The sequence below is a fragment of the Nicotiana sylvestris genome, chromosome 3 (genome assembly GCF_000393655.2).
Source record: "Nicotiana sylvestris chromosome 3, ASM39365v2, whole genome shotgun sequence".
Classification (NCBI taxonomy): Eukaryota; Viridiplantae; Streptophyta; class Magnoliopsida; order Solanales; family Solanaceae; genus Nicotiana; species Nicotiana sylvestris.
The window spans coordinates 5,566,026-5,580,932 of record NC_091059.1 but is presented as its reverse complement, the minus strand read 5'-3'; the positions used below and the strand labels follow the sequence as shown (position 1 = coordinate 5,580,932).

Here is a 14,907-nt window from a genome sequence, read left to right as displayed (position 1 = left end):
TAGTTAAGATCCAAGAGGATTTCAGTGGTAAAGGTCCAGTGGAGGGGCCAACCAGTCGAGGAGGACATGCGGAGCAGATACCCACATTTATTCAGCACCTCAGGTACTTTTCTATGTCTGTTCAAGGACGAACGTTTGTTTAAGAGGTGGATAATGTAACAACCCGACTGGTCGTTTTGCTTTTTAGAACCTCGTCCCCCTAAATAAAACATCCCACGCTTGCTTTAACTAATTTACGACCCACGGGGATGGTTGGTTCGGGAATCGGAAGAATTTGGGTTGAAATATGCTCATTTGATTCCTTAAGATTTTCTTAAAAGGCTAAGTTTGACTTTGGTCAATATTTTTAGCAAATGGACTTGAATTTGTATTTTGACAGTCCGAGAGGGTCCGTAGGAAAATATGGGGCATGGGCATATGCCCGGAATCGAATTCCGAGGTCCCTAGGTCGAGTAATGAATTTTTTATTAAAAATTGTTAAGCTGGAATTCTAAGGATGTAAAGAAACTAAATAATTATTGATCACATGGGTATCGGGCTCGTATGTTGGTTTTGGAGCTCGGCACAGGTCCAATATAACATTTAAGACTTGCCCACAAAATTTTGTGTCAATCCGAGTAGTTTAAGTGCGTTTCGGCTCGTTAGAGGAGAATTAAGAACTTGAAGTTCATAAGTTTGATTCAATTGGTTTTAAGGGGTGATTCTTAGATTTAGCATTTTTTCGGGCGTTTCGAAGGTTCGAGCAGGTCTGTTTCATGATTTTAGACTTGTCGGTATGTTCGGGCAGGGCCCGAAAGCCCCGAGCGTCAATCAGACGAGGCTTGAGTGAAGTTGGAAAGGTTGAGAAGAGCTGAAGCATCTGCTTCTATCATAACTGCACCTGCGGTAGGTTGGTCAACCGCAGGTGCGAGACCGTAGAAGCGGTCATCCTCTCGCAGGCCCAAAACCGCAGAAGCGGCTCCCAATCTACAGAAGCGGCTCCGTAGAAGCGGTCCCAGCCCGCTTGGCCAATTCCGCAGATGCGGAAATTGCTGAGGCAGTGAGCTTCATTTAATACGGGTTCTAAGTCATTTTGTTGCCACTTTTCACTCCTTCATTGGGAGATTTTGGAGCTTTTGAGAGAAGATTTCCACCTATCATCTTGAGGTAAGTTTATCCCACCTATTCCTAGTTTAATACTTGTGTCTTAGGTATATTAAACACTAGGATTAAGGTAAAATCATGGGGTTAGAGCAAAACCTAGGGTTTTGATAAAACTTAAATTTTTCCACGAAATTAGGTATGAAGCGAAGTAGAAATCATATATTATTGATCCTTAGGTTGCAAAGAACAACTTTGTTCGAAAAATTTCTGAATCCGGACACGTGGGACTGGGGTCGGATTTTAGGAAACTTGTGTTTAAGGTTGGGAAATTGCTTTAGTAGTTAGGTTGTGATCTTATGAGCTTGTACTGACTAGTTCTTACCCCATTTAACTAGTTTTAGATCGTTCGGCTTCAAATTGAGAGTTCGAGTTCGTTCTTGGTATTGGAAGTGCACTTTGGAGCGAGGTGAGTCTCCTTTCTAACCTTATAAGAGGGAATTGTCCACATATGAGTAATAATTTAATAATTTGCTACTAAATGCGGGAGCTACGTACGCACTAGATGACGAGAGTCCATGCGTAGCTACTATCATATTAAATGTCCGGGTAATTTAGGACCCGTGTCATGCTATATTTGCAAATGTTAGATATCTTCTTGTTAATGTGATCATTTAGGATATGCTAGAGAATCGGAAATGAACATAAGTGAACATATACTGTGTTGAACACCTATATGAGTTTATTTGAATATAAATGCGCCTTCTTGTATTTTTCTGTTGATAATTGATATTTGTGGATTGGGCCGATTGCCTCGGTAGAAATAGATGCATCTATGGTTCGCACCATTCGACCCTCTAGCAGTGCATAGTTTTATTTATGTTGGATCGGGCCGTCAACCTCGGCATAACGTGCGCAAGATATTTATGTGAGTTTATTATTGATGACCTGCCTGATACATAGTTTAAATTGTAAGGATTAACTGGGGGATTAAAATGATATGACTTAGAAATACTTATTTCAACTGTTATATATTGTGACCATCATGCCTAGCATAACATCATATTATAATATTTGGCCCTAGTATGTATCAAGTCGACCTTTCATCTCTACTACTTCGAGATTAGACGGGATACTTACTGGGTATATATTGTTTATGTACTCATGCTATGCTTTTGTATTTAATTGTATAGGCTCTGAGGCAGGTTCATCTGGCTATCAAACCAGTGCACGTCCCTGATCATAGTCTGAGACTTCCACGGTGAACTGTTTCCCTTCCCGTGCCGATCAGCTGCTGGATGGAGTCTTCCTTACTTTTGACTGTCTATTCTATTTCAGACAGCAGGATAGATGTATTATTTTGTATATTCTACTAGTTGCCCATAGCTTGTGACACCAGATCTTGGCACACACATTAGTAGACGTTTCTTTTGGATTGTATAATTATTATTGAATGTTGCATATTATCACCTGTTTTTTTAATTGCAAATTAAGAAAATGTTGTAATTGTTTTGGGTAAGTAAAATAAGAATTCACTAATACTTCCGCGTTGGCTTGCTTAACAACGGTGTTGGGCGCCATCATGACCTATTATGGAAATGGGTCATGACACTGATATTGATTCCTTTATTATTGTCTTCATTGATGACATCTTGATCTACTCATATATCCTGGGGGAGCACGAGAAGCATTTGAGAGTAGTGCTTCAAATATTGCGAGAGCAAAAGCTATATGCTAAGTTCTCCAAGTGTGAGTTTTGGCTTGAGTCAATAGAGTTCTTGGGGCATGTTGTATCAGGAGGGGGTATTAAGGTGGATCCTAAGAAGATTGATGTATTTTAGAGTTGGCCACGTCCTACTTCAGTGACTCAGATCAAGAGTTTCCTGGGGTTAGCAGGTTATTACCGCTAATTTGTGTAGGGCTTTTCATCCATTGCATCACCTTTGACTAGATTGACCCAAAAGGGTGCTACTTTCCGATGGTCCGATGATTGTAAGGCGAGCTTATAGAAGCTTAAGACAGCTTTGACTACAACACCGGTTCTAGTATTGCCTTTCGGATCGGGGATGTATATGGTATATTGCGACGCTTGTCGTGTTGGCTTGGGTTGTGTATTGATGCAAGGGGGTGAGTTATTTCATATATTTCGCATCAGCTGAAGATTCATGAGAAGAATTACCTCGTGCATAATCTATAGTTAGCAGCAATTGTTCATGCTCTTACGATATGGAGGCATTATCTGTATGGGGTGTCATATGAGGTTTATACTGATCATCGCAGCTTACAACATTTGTCCAAGCAGAGGGATCTCAATTTGAGGCAGCGTAGGTGGCTTGAGTTACTAAAGGACTATGACATCACCATTCTTTATCATCCGGGCAAGGCAAATGTGGTCGTGGATCCTTAAGCAGGAAGGCAGAGAGTATGGGTAGCTTGGCATTCATATCAGCAGAGGAGAGGCCACTAGCTTTGGACATTCAGTCCTTGGCTAACAAACTTGTGAGGTTGGATATTTCAGACCCCAGCCAGTTCCTTGTGTATGTTGTTGCTCAATATTCATTATTGGGATAGATCAAGGCTCGGCAGTTTGACAATTCGCATTTGGCAATTCTCATAGAGTCGGTGCTACGGGGTAGTGCAAAGGAGGTTTCTATTGGCAGGATGGTGTTTTGCGACTCCAGGGTCGCCTATGTGTTCCTAATGTTGATGGCTTGAGGGATAGGATTCTAGCGGAGGTACACAATTCACGGTATTCTATTCATCCAGGTGCTACGAAGATGTATCGTGACCTGAGGCAGCGTTATTGGTGGCGGTGGATGAAGAAAGACATAGTGGATTATGTAGCTAGATGCATAAATTGCCAGCAGGTCAAGTATAAGCATCAGAGGCCAGGTGGTCCACTTCAGCAGATGACTATACTTGAGTGGAAATGGGAGCGCATTACTATGGACTTCGTAGTTGGGTTGCCGCGAACTTTGACCAAGTGAGCACACTTCATTCTAGTTGTGACTACCTATACTTCAAAGAGGTTGGCCCAGATTTATATTCGGGATATAGTTCGGTTGCACGTTGTGCCGGTATCTATCATATCAGATAGAGTCCCTCAGTTCACTTCACATTTCTGGAGAGCAGTTTAGAGTGAGTTGGGGACCCGTGTGGAGCTCAGCACAGCATTCCATCCTCAAACCGACAAACAGTCGGAGCGGACAGTTCAGATATTAGAGGACATGCTGAGGGAATGTATGATTGACTTTGGAGGACAGTAGGATTAGGTCTTGCCTTTGGCCGTGTTTGATTACAACAAGAGTTATCAGTCCAGCATCAAGATGGCTCCATTTGAGGCTTTATATGGTCGGTGATGTCATTATCCTATCGGGTGGTTTGAGCCTGGCGACGCTAAGTTGTACGGTACTAACTTGGTGAAAGATTTCTTGGAGAAGGTAAAGTTGATTCAGGAAAGACTTCGCACAGTCCAGATAGAAGAGTTATGCGGATCAGAAGGCATAGGATGTATCATTCATGGTCGGCGAGAAGGTTCTCTTGAAAGTTTCGCCGATGAAGGGTATAATGAGATTCGGGAAGAAATGCAAGTTGAGCCCAAGGTTTATAGGCCCATTTGAGGTGTTGAGGCGTATTGGGGACGTTGCTTATGAGCTTGCTCTACCTCTCAGCCTATTAGGGGTTCATCCAGTCTTTCATGTGTCTATGCTTAGGAAGTATCACGCCGACTTGTCTCATGTGTTAGACTTCAGTACTATTCATCTAGATGAGAGCTGGGGTTATGAGGAGGAGCCAGTTGCCAATGTTGATAGACAGGATCGCCAGTTGAGATCCAAGAGGATTTTCTACAGTAAAGGTCCAATGGAGGGGCTAACCAATCGAGGAGGCGACCTGGGAGTCCGAGGAGGACATGCGGAGCAGATATCCACGCTTATTTAGTACTTCCGGTATGAATCTAAACTCGTTCAAGGACGAACGTTTGTTTAAGAGGTGGAGAATATAACAACCCGACTGGTCATTTTGCTTTCTAGAACCCCGTTCCCCTAAATAAGACTTCCCGTACTTGCTTTTATTGATTTATGACTTGTGAGAATAGTTGTTTGGTGATTTAGAAAAGTTTGAGTTGAAATCAGAACATTTGGTTCCTTAAGGTGGGCTTAAAAGGCCAAGTTTGATTTTGGTCAACATTTTGAGTAAATTACCTTAGAATTGGGATATGAAGGTTCCAACAGGTTCGTATAATAATTTCGGAATTGGGCGTATGTCCGGATCGGGTTTTGGATAACCCGAGAGCATTGGCACCTAATAGTGAAAGTTGATTCCTTAAGAATTTTGAAGTTCTTTAAATTTGGTTTGGAGCGGATTTTTGTGATATCGAGGTCCGAACAGAATTCCGAGACCGAGAATACTTCCATAATATCATTTAAGACTTGCACGCAAAATTTGTTATCAATACGGATAGTATAAGTGTGTTTCATCACATTGGAAGTAAACTGAAGAACTTGAAGTTCATAAGTTTGAATCAATTGGTTTTAGGATGTGATTCCTAGTTTTAATGTTGTTTCTGGTGTTGCGAGGGTTCGAGCGAGTCCGTTTTATCATTCCAAACTTGTCGGTATGTTTGGGTGGGGCCCTGGGGGCCCCGAGCGTCAACCGAACAAGGCTCGAGCTTAGTTGAAAATTTGAGAAGGAGCTGAAGCTCCAGGCTTCTGTCATAAACCGCACCTGCGGTTGGCCAGCCGCAGGTGTGAGACCGCAGAATTGGCTAAGACATCGCAGATGCGGCCATGGGTGGCCAGCCCAGGAACCGCAGAAGCGGCCCCCTAACCGCAGATGCGGAACCGCAGGAGCGGTTGGTCTTCCGTAGAAGCGATCCAGCAGGTCCAGCCCAGGACCGCAGAAGCGGCCCATTTTCCGCAGAAGCGGTTGGCGTAGGTGCGGCATTGGACCGTAGATGTGGAAACTGCTGAAGGCAGTGGCCTTCAGTAAATAACGGGAGTTTGTCATATTTGACACATTTTAATCCATTCTTAGGCGATTTGGGAGCTTCAAAAGGGGAGATTTCAACCTAGCTTTGTGAGGTATGTTATTTCTACTTAATGTGAGTTTAATACATAGCTTATGGGTAGATTACAACATGTAAATTAGTGGAAATTATGGGTTTAGATTAAAACTTAGGGTTTTGATAAAAACAAGATTTAACCACGAAATTCGTTATGGAATGAAGTAAGAATCATATATTCTTGATCCTTAGGTTATGGGTAACAACTTTCTTCGAAAATTTCCGAAATCCGGGTACATGGGCCCGGGGATGAATTTTAGGAATCTTGCCTTTGGGGTTGGATAATCACTTTAATAGCTAGATTTTGAACTTGTAAGCCTATAATAAATGGTTTTTACACTATTTGAATAATTTTGGATTGTGCGGCTCCGATTTGAGGGTTTGAGCGCATTCTTGAGTTGGAAATAGGCTTGAAACGAGGTAAGTCTCTTTTCTAACCTTGTAAGAGGGAAATTTTTCCATAGGTGAACTTAATTAATATATGATTAATTATGGGGGCTACGTGCGCACAAAGTGACGAGAGTCTGTTTGTATCTACTATTCCTGTGATGTCCGGGTAGTTCTAGGCTTACACCATGCTTTGTGAGTACCGTTGTATGATTATGATTGTTGAATTGCATTGAATGAAACTAAGTTGAGAATGTCATAATTTCAAGGATTTCAAGTAAATATTTATTTTGAAAAGAATTGAGAAAGCATTAAGTTATATTTATACTTAACCGCGTCGCAAGTATATTTCGCAAGCAGGGTGATTATTTCCCCTACTCTTATGGGAGCGGGTCGTTCGCCTCGGTAGATTAATAAATGTATATATGGTTCGGGCCGTTTGACCCTCGACGGTGCACAATTTGCTTTTATGTTGAATCGGGCCGAACGTCCTCGGTGGTATTTGTGTGTGATAATAGAACCAGAAACCTTATAATTCGTATGATTCATTATTTGAAAGGCCACTTGTTTTAAATGAAGAAGGTGTCTAAATTTATTGATTTGATGAAAGGATTTTTAGTATCATTCTTGTTTGAGATTGTGGTTATCTACGTACATTGTGACTTAAAATATTGAACTTCATATCATTATATTTATTGACTCTAGTAAGTGTCAAGTCGACCCCTCGTCACTACTTCTTCGAGGTTAGACTGGATACTTACTGGGTACATATTGTTTATGTACTCATACTATGCTTCTGTACTTGATTGTACGGGCTTTGAGGCAAATGCATCTGGCCATCAATCTGGTACGTATTGTAGACTCCTTAGCTTGAGACTTCTAGTGAGCTGCCCTTCTAAGCCGTTCTGCAGCAGCTGGAGTCTTTCTATGTCTTTACTTTTCCTGTTTTTCCTTTCTAGACAGTAGGATAGTATGATTTTGTATATTCTACTAGATTGCCCACATACTTATGACACCAGGTCCTGGCACACACATTGGTAGACTTGTGATTTTTGGATTACTATCATGATTGAAGTTCATAATTATTACTTTCATCTAATTATGCTGAAGTATCAAATTCCTAATTTCTTTATCAGTAAGGAAAGGTTTTCACGTGCTAATTATTTAAATAAGGATTTACTGGTCATTAGTGTTGGCTTGCCTAACAACGGTATTTGGCACCATCACATCCTGATGTGGAATTTGGGTTGTGACACTATTAGTAAAAAATTAATGAAACACATACTATCTTTTGCACTGATAACAGCGCTTCTTCGAATGAATTTTACCCTATTCTCAAGCTTCCAGAAATTAGTAGTGCTTACTATTTTTTTAAATATTTATTTTATGAATTAAATTGTTAGGTTAAGCTTCTAGGAAAAATTAAATTATTCTGAGCCGCAGAAGAAGCTTTTCTATACAAATTTTTTAATTACTTCTTGGAAAACAAAAATAGAAAAAGAAATTCAAGACAATTAGAAAAATATTTATTATCACACTATCCCTCCTTAATTTAACATGTCTTTATCTTACACTTTATTTTTTGGCCCATTTCTGAGACACTGAAATAAATCAATATTTCTCATAATATATATTTAAAATACTTTATTTGCCTAATGTTTTAAAATTATACCGTAGCCCAGTACAACCTATGTAATTTAAAAATAACTACAACTTTAATTTTTTTTTTTAAAATAAAATATCCCTATCAATAATATTTATTTACTAAATTACCCCTTTATAGATCGAAAAGGGAAATTAACTATTAGAACGTTGTGTTCGTCTCCTCCTTCATCTCTTCATTATGTTTCCAATCCTTTTTTTTAGTAAATCACCAAATTTCAAATAAAAGACGGAATATTTTTAATCAAATATAATTGCAAATTTTAATTAAAATAGGGTGAAAGATTTTTCTCCTTCAACTTATTTTTAAAAATCAAACTCCTCCTCCAACTTCAAATACTAAACATTCTCCTCCTCTTATTATATGCAATGCCTATTTTTCCTTGACATTTTCAATTCCTCTCTATGTTATAATATTTTTAATATCATATGAGATATATTATTCTTACCTGGGTATTTTACTTATAACTTAAGTTATGTTATATCGTATTATAAATTTTATAATTTAAGCTCATTAAATTACAACTAGAATAATTCTTTTATACGTTTGTTCCAAAATTTATATATTGTTACTTTTAAAAAATATTATTGTAATGTTATGTGTATTAAGTCTTTAAGGCCAAAATCTTAGATAACCCCTTAAACTTGACACGTTTTGTAAAATAAACATATAAACTTATAGGATGACCAGATAGACACATGAACTTATCCAAAGTGTAATTTTTAAACACCTTTGCCCAACCTTGCATACCGTTTGTTGTATATTTACTGATGAGCACGTGATAGCTATTTTAAAGTTGTTGACTCAAAAAATTAACAGTAAAAAATCCCTCTTTACATAACCCTTAGCCAATACTTCTTTTTCCCAGCGATTAAAAAAGCACTAGCCCCTAATATTCCTCTTTTCCAGAGCTGAAAACACCATTGAAGCCAACAAAAAAAAAAATCAGAGGTCATTTTATGTGTTTTCTTCTACATCTCTACAAAAAAAGGCTTCCAAATATTTTCCTCTCTAACTCGTTACCTCCCTTCTCCAAACAAGTTGACGATGATTTCCCATCATAAAATAAAATCTCCACATTACATGATTTCCTCTTGATTTTGCTGAAGTTTTGATAAAGTTTAACTTTAGAATTAAAAGAACTATAATATAAATTAGATAGGGAATGGGATGGGAGTTGGCTCTAAGAAAGCGAAGAGAGAGAAGATGAACAAATGAGAGGTATTATTTGGCTTTAGACTATTATTTGCTTACATGAAAAAGAAAATACACGTGTTAACATATTATTCGTTCATTACCATGTAAGTAGCGTTTGGACCTCACTCACAATGTCTAATAAACAGAGGTGTTTAAAAATTACACTTTGGACGAGTTCAAATGTCTATATGGTCATCCCATAAGTTTGTATGTTTATTTTACAAAACATGCCAAGTTTAAGGGGCTATTTAGGATTTTGGCTTATATTTAAGTTTCACTTTGTACTTTTTTCTCTATTATGTATATAGATTTTTGAAAATTTTTCACTTAATAAAATATTTTTTAAATTATAATTTTAAAAAAGAATATGTAACTTTTAGCTTTTGAAAATTTATTCTAAAATATTCTTCTATTTTTAGTATTTTTGGTTATTAAGTGTATAGAGTATATATTTATAATGTTTTCACTCACTTTTATTCTCAATATAAATAATTTCTTGAGTTATAATTGATATTGATAAACTTATTGTTGCAAGCAAACCATTTTTACAACACTCATTTTTTTCATTATTCAATTTCATTAACTTATACATGATTGATCACCATTTCTCTTTTTTTTTTAAAAAAAAACTTTTATTTATTTTATACATAAGTATATAACATAAATTTTTTAAACAAAAAATAATATTGATAATGTATTTTTTTTTTAAAAAGACAAAAGGTTGATAAGGTTAAGAGTAAAATAGGAATTTGAAAAATTCAATAAAGATAGAAGGTGGAAAATTCAAATATTTTTAATTCAATTACTAATCTTGTCTCGCTAATCTCTACATCTCAATTACTTTAAAAAAAAAAAAAAATTAGAGCTAAAGCAAGAAGAGGACACGTAGCATTCCAAAACCGCATGCAACCTAACACGTATACATTTTTAATCCTGCAGCACCTCACTACGTGGGAATTATTCAAACTTCCTTATAAAAAAGAACCATTCCTCCTATTTCGTTGCTATTAACTTCCATTCCTTATCCAACACTTTTGTCTTCGTATCCAGATAAAAAAGAAAGGAGAAAAAGAAATGATGAATTTTTTGGCTATTTCTCTGGTATTAACCACACTTGTTACAGCAGGATTTTTCAATCCGAATCCAGAGAATAACAAGAAAAAAGATGATGTTATTTTAAAAGAAGGCCCTAGAGTTGTAGTTGTTGAATTTGATAAAGAAGATGGCACAAAAGTCTTAATTTCTCCACAACAAGAAGCTGAAATTCCAAAAGGAAAATCAGGGTATGTTTCTGATCTCAAAGACAAGTTATATGAAAAAGCAGAAGAAGCATCTTCTGTTCTTCCAAATATTGGTCAAGGAATTTCAAGTCCGTATGTAAATCAAGAAAATGGTGAAATTGATACTAAGCCTAGTGCTAAAGATGTAGTTTGTGATGCATTTGGTAAGTGCAAAGAAAAAATTGCTACCGCTTTTGGTAAAACCAAAGCTAAGGTTTCAGAAAAAGCACATGAAACGGTTGATAAAGTTGATGAAGTTGAAGAAGGAGCAAAAGGGGCTGCTGAGAAAGTGAAAGAAAGTGTAAAAGATGCATATAGTGAAGCCACAGATAAGGCAAAGGAGAAAGTTGATGAAGTTAAAGAAAAAACAAAGGATTTAATTGACACAACAAAGAGAAAAAAGGGTGAAGTGGAGAGAGAATTAGGGGAGAAATCAGAACAAGTGAAAGAATCAGTAAAAGAAGGTGTAAAAAAGGTTAAAGAAGAAGGGAAAAAGGAGTTGAAAGATATACTAGGGCGAGGACGAGAATTCTTCTATGATGTATTTGTGTATATTTTTTCGCTAGAGAATTTGCGAACTGTGATGCGTTTGGTGCATTTTCTAGGCTTTGCTGTGGCTTATGGGATGTGTATTTGGGTGACGTTTGTTTCGAGTTATGTGTTGGCTAGAGCTTTGCCGAGGCAGCAATTTGCTTTGGTTCAGAGTAAGATTTACCCAGTCTACTTCAAGGCCATGGCTTATTGCGTTGGTGCAGCATTCGTCGGTCATATGTTGAGCCAAAAACGTCGACTTCACACGAATTCGGCTGAAGTGGTTCAAGGTTTTAATCTTCTGTCTTCGATCGCTATGCTTTTGGTCAATTTGATCTACCTAGAGCCTCGAGCCACAAAGGTAATCATTCCTTTTAATCTGTACTTCTCTGTTTTTCCTTGTTTTATTTTATATATGATGTTGTTAAACTTGAAGAGGGAAAGAGACTAAGAGAGGACCTTTGACACGTAACAATTTATCATTAGAACTTGTACACACAAATTAACATGCCATGACATTTTTGAAGCTAGTTATAATGAGCTTCGCATCAAGGAAGTTTAGGATTTAAGTTTTAATATATATTTTTTGTCTCAGTCTGATCTCTTGTTCCTGCGGCTTCGGGGAAGAGTCGTATGATTTAGATCTAATGCAAACTAAACATTAGTGGTTGCTTCCACCCTCGAATACGAGTGAACCGTCGAACCTTCCACCCCTCGACACAACTTTACCTTATCTCATCTTACTAAGAGAACTTGAAAAGTTTAAAGTTGGGGAGTTTTCAACATGACATTTATGTTGGAGCAGATTAAAAAGGAAAGTCTGAATTATTTTCTTAATCGCACATCATCTTGTTTTTAGATTTGTGATTCTTTTTCTTGATGTGGTACGGGCTATTGCAGGTTATGTTTGAGAGATTGAAGTTGGAGAAAGAAGAAGGTAGAGGTAGAGACATATTTAATGTTGAACCAAACAGTAGAGGAGTGGATTCAGTGTTGGATCCAACAGGTACAAAGACAACTAGTCAGAAGACAGCAGCAGCAACAACAACAACCAGTAAACCTGCAGAAGTCTCTCCAGAGGTAGAAGCAGTGGTGAAGCCTCAAGTGGTCAGATTGAGTCAGAAACTAAAGAAGTTGAATTCATATTCATCTTTTCTAAATGTGCTTACACTAATGGCTCTCAGTCATCATCTTGTTCATCTTACTCAGTTAGTCGATATCGGAAGGTGAAACTTTTGATGCTTCATTCTCCTCTAGTATTAGTATTATAACACTTGCTGGTCAGATGGTTTAGACTGTTTTCTTTCTTACTATCTTGGTGGAGGAGATTGCCAGTGTGTAGATGCTCCTAGTGCTTTCTTTCCTCGACTTACTGTCTAGATACTGTCTTTTGTTCTGTTTGTTGTACACAGCAAACGTTGAATAGCAACTGAAACTAACTACCTCCCTGTTTACTCTTTCATTTTTTGTTAGTCCTTTAAATGGCACAGTTCAATTCTATATCAGAAACTTTTTTTTTTACCAGTTTAAATTGTTTTTATGTTCTCATGCCATATACCGTATACTCGTCGTAGTAGTGTATACTTTGTCTTAATTTAAATTTACAAAATTCATTAATTATTTTGGAGATTATATTAAACTTTTGCACCGTTAATTTAGTAATCAAACTCATCTAAAAATCCTTTTATTTTTAAAATTTAATATGGATGCCAAATTATTCACCATCGTAAACTCGCCCTCGAGTACGAGTTTTACTTTTGCACTCGCGGTATTTTTCCAATAGTGGTCCTTCAGACTGTTACGCGTCTGACCAACTAGTACTTCAGTAATTTTTTAGCCAAAATAAACCGTTTCATGGCTTAAAATTGAAAATGGTAATAATAATTATATTTGATTTGTGATTTTAAAAATATGTGATTTATCTTAATATTAGTTGTTAGGCGAATAATGCTAAGTGTAAATGAGCAAAGAAGTGCTAAGCAAATCCGTGTGGTCACAAGGTTGAGGGCCTCGAACTCGGCAATATAGGACCTCGAGGGCAGCCTTTAATGGTTGATAATGAACAATAAGCGAACAATAAATGAATAAATGAGGAGCAATAAAGTTGTAGAGTAATTGTTGAGCACGTTTTAGCAAGAAGAGCAGAGATTGTTCTATTGTATTCAATATTCATATGTGTACAAAGTGACAAGGGTCCCCTTTATATAGGAGGGGTATCTCAACATAGTACATGTCTAATAATAATGAGGAGATGCTATTGGTACAACTGTATAATGGCTTAGTACGGATTTGTACTATTCTTGCAGACTTGGTCAACTTTAGCCACGTGTACTTGGGAGCTTTCTCGCCTTTCCATGACAATCAACAATTTGTACTGCTCCGAGATTGACTTTCGATATGCTCCCTCGAGGGATGCACCTCGGGGTCACACTTCAAATTCTGCTTCGAGCTCCTCGAGGTTGAGCGTGGAGTGCCATGATAGTCCCAAAGTCGGACTCCCCAATTTTGGCCTTATACAGATAGTCCCCGCGTTTCTTAGAATGAAATGATAAGAAACGATTTTGAGTTCTTGCCTCTTCAATACCCCCGTTGTGACGTCAGCCACCTGTGATCATTAAATGGCGTGATGGAAAAGTCGTACAGAAGTCTTGTCAGACACGGTTCTCGAGAAGCCCACGAACCGCTATTGGCCGCCCTTTCAACTCCTCCAATTCACTTAGATAACTTATAAATACTCCAATTCCCTATCTTTCAAACCTTTGCAGCATCTTCAGATCTTCAAATCTTTCGTTAACAGCTTCATGTCTTTACCCTTCTTCTGTGTTCACTTCTTTGAAACTTTATGTTATAACCATGGCCAAAACATCCAAGACAGTACCTCAAAAAGGGGAAGCCCCTTCTTCCTCATGCTCGTCTAAGAGCAAAAAGGTAGTGCCTCCTAGCGTTGAGGAGTGCGTTCCTGGGCCCTTCTATACATCCTCCAATCTCAAAGTTGAAAAACCTTCTTCGGTATCGGGCCGATACGAGCCCATGTCTCGATACATCAGTTTAATAACCGATACAGAGAAGGTGAAAATGGATTGCCGCTGGGGAGAGGCGGTACAAGTAGAGATCCCTTCATCGGAAGAGGATGTAACTAAACACAAAGATGATTTCCTCAGTATATATACGTATCCCTTTACCCTAGGTCTTGTAGATTTTTCCTCTCCATCGATAGACCCGGTGATCCTCGATTTGTTTCAACAATATCGAGTGACATTTGGTCAGATTTATCCCTCTTTTTGGAGAATCATCTATTTGATTAGATATTTCTCGAACATGGTCAAGGGGATGGATTTCACCCTCGACCATATGATTAGATTGTATAGCCCTCGCTTCTATCGAGGGGGCCTGGTCAAACTGAGATGCCGGTCTACCAAAGCATTTTTTTCCAGCATCGACGAAGATAAAGACCTGAGGTTGATGAGCCACTTCGTTTGAGTCACGACTTCGGACCTCATCCTTGCCGAGAAGATTCCATTCCCTGAGGAATGGAATATGAGACGTAAGTGTTGTTACACCGGGCATGTTTTATCATCTGAATGTCCTCTTTTCCTCTTTCGAACTAATTCCTTTCTTGTTTGAATTGATTCTCCTCTGGTTGGGTAGCCACTGATCGCAGCAAACTCAACCTCACACAATGGTAGGAAGAGCGGGCGCTAAGACTT

General features: G+C 38.0%; 1 protein-coding gene across 1 annotated transcript; it reads left to right on the top strand.

The window, feature by feature from the left end:
* Nucleotides 1–10,421: 10,421 nt before the first annotated feature.
* LOC104217042 (uncharacterized) lies at nt 10,422–12,687 on the top strand. The gene is made up of 2 exons (XM_009767196.2): nt 10,422–11,561; nt 12,101–12,687. Exons 1-2 carry the CDS (start codon nt 10,464–10,466, stop codon nt 12,428–12,430), a joined length of 1,428 nt encoding a protein of 475 aa, XP_009765498.2. The 5' UTR covers nt 10,422–10,463; the 3' UTR covers nt 12,431–12,687.
* The last annotated feature ends 2,220 nt before the right edge of the window (nt 12,688–14,907 follow it).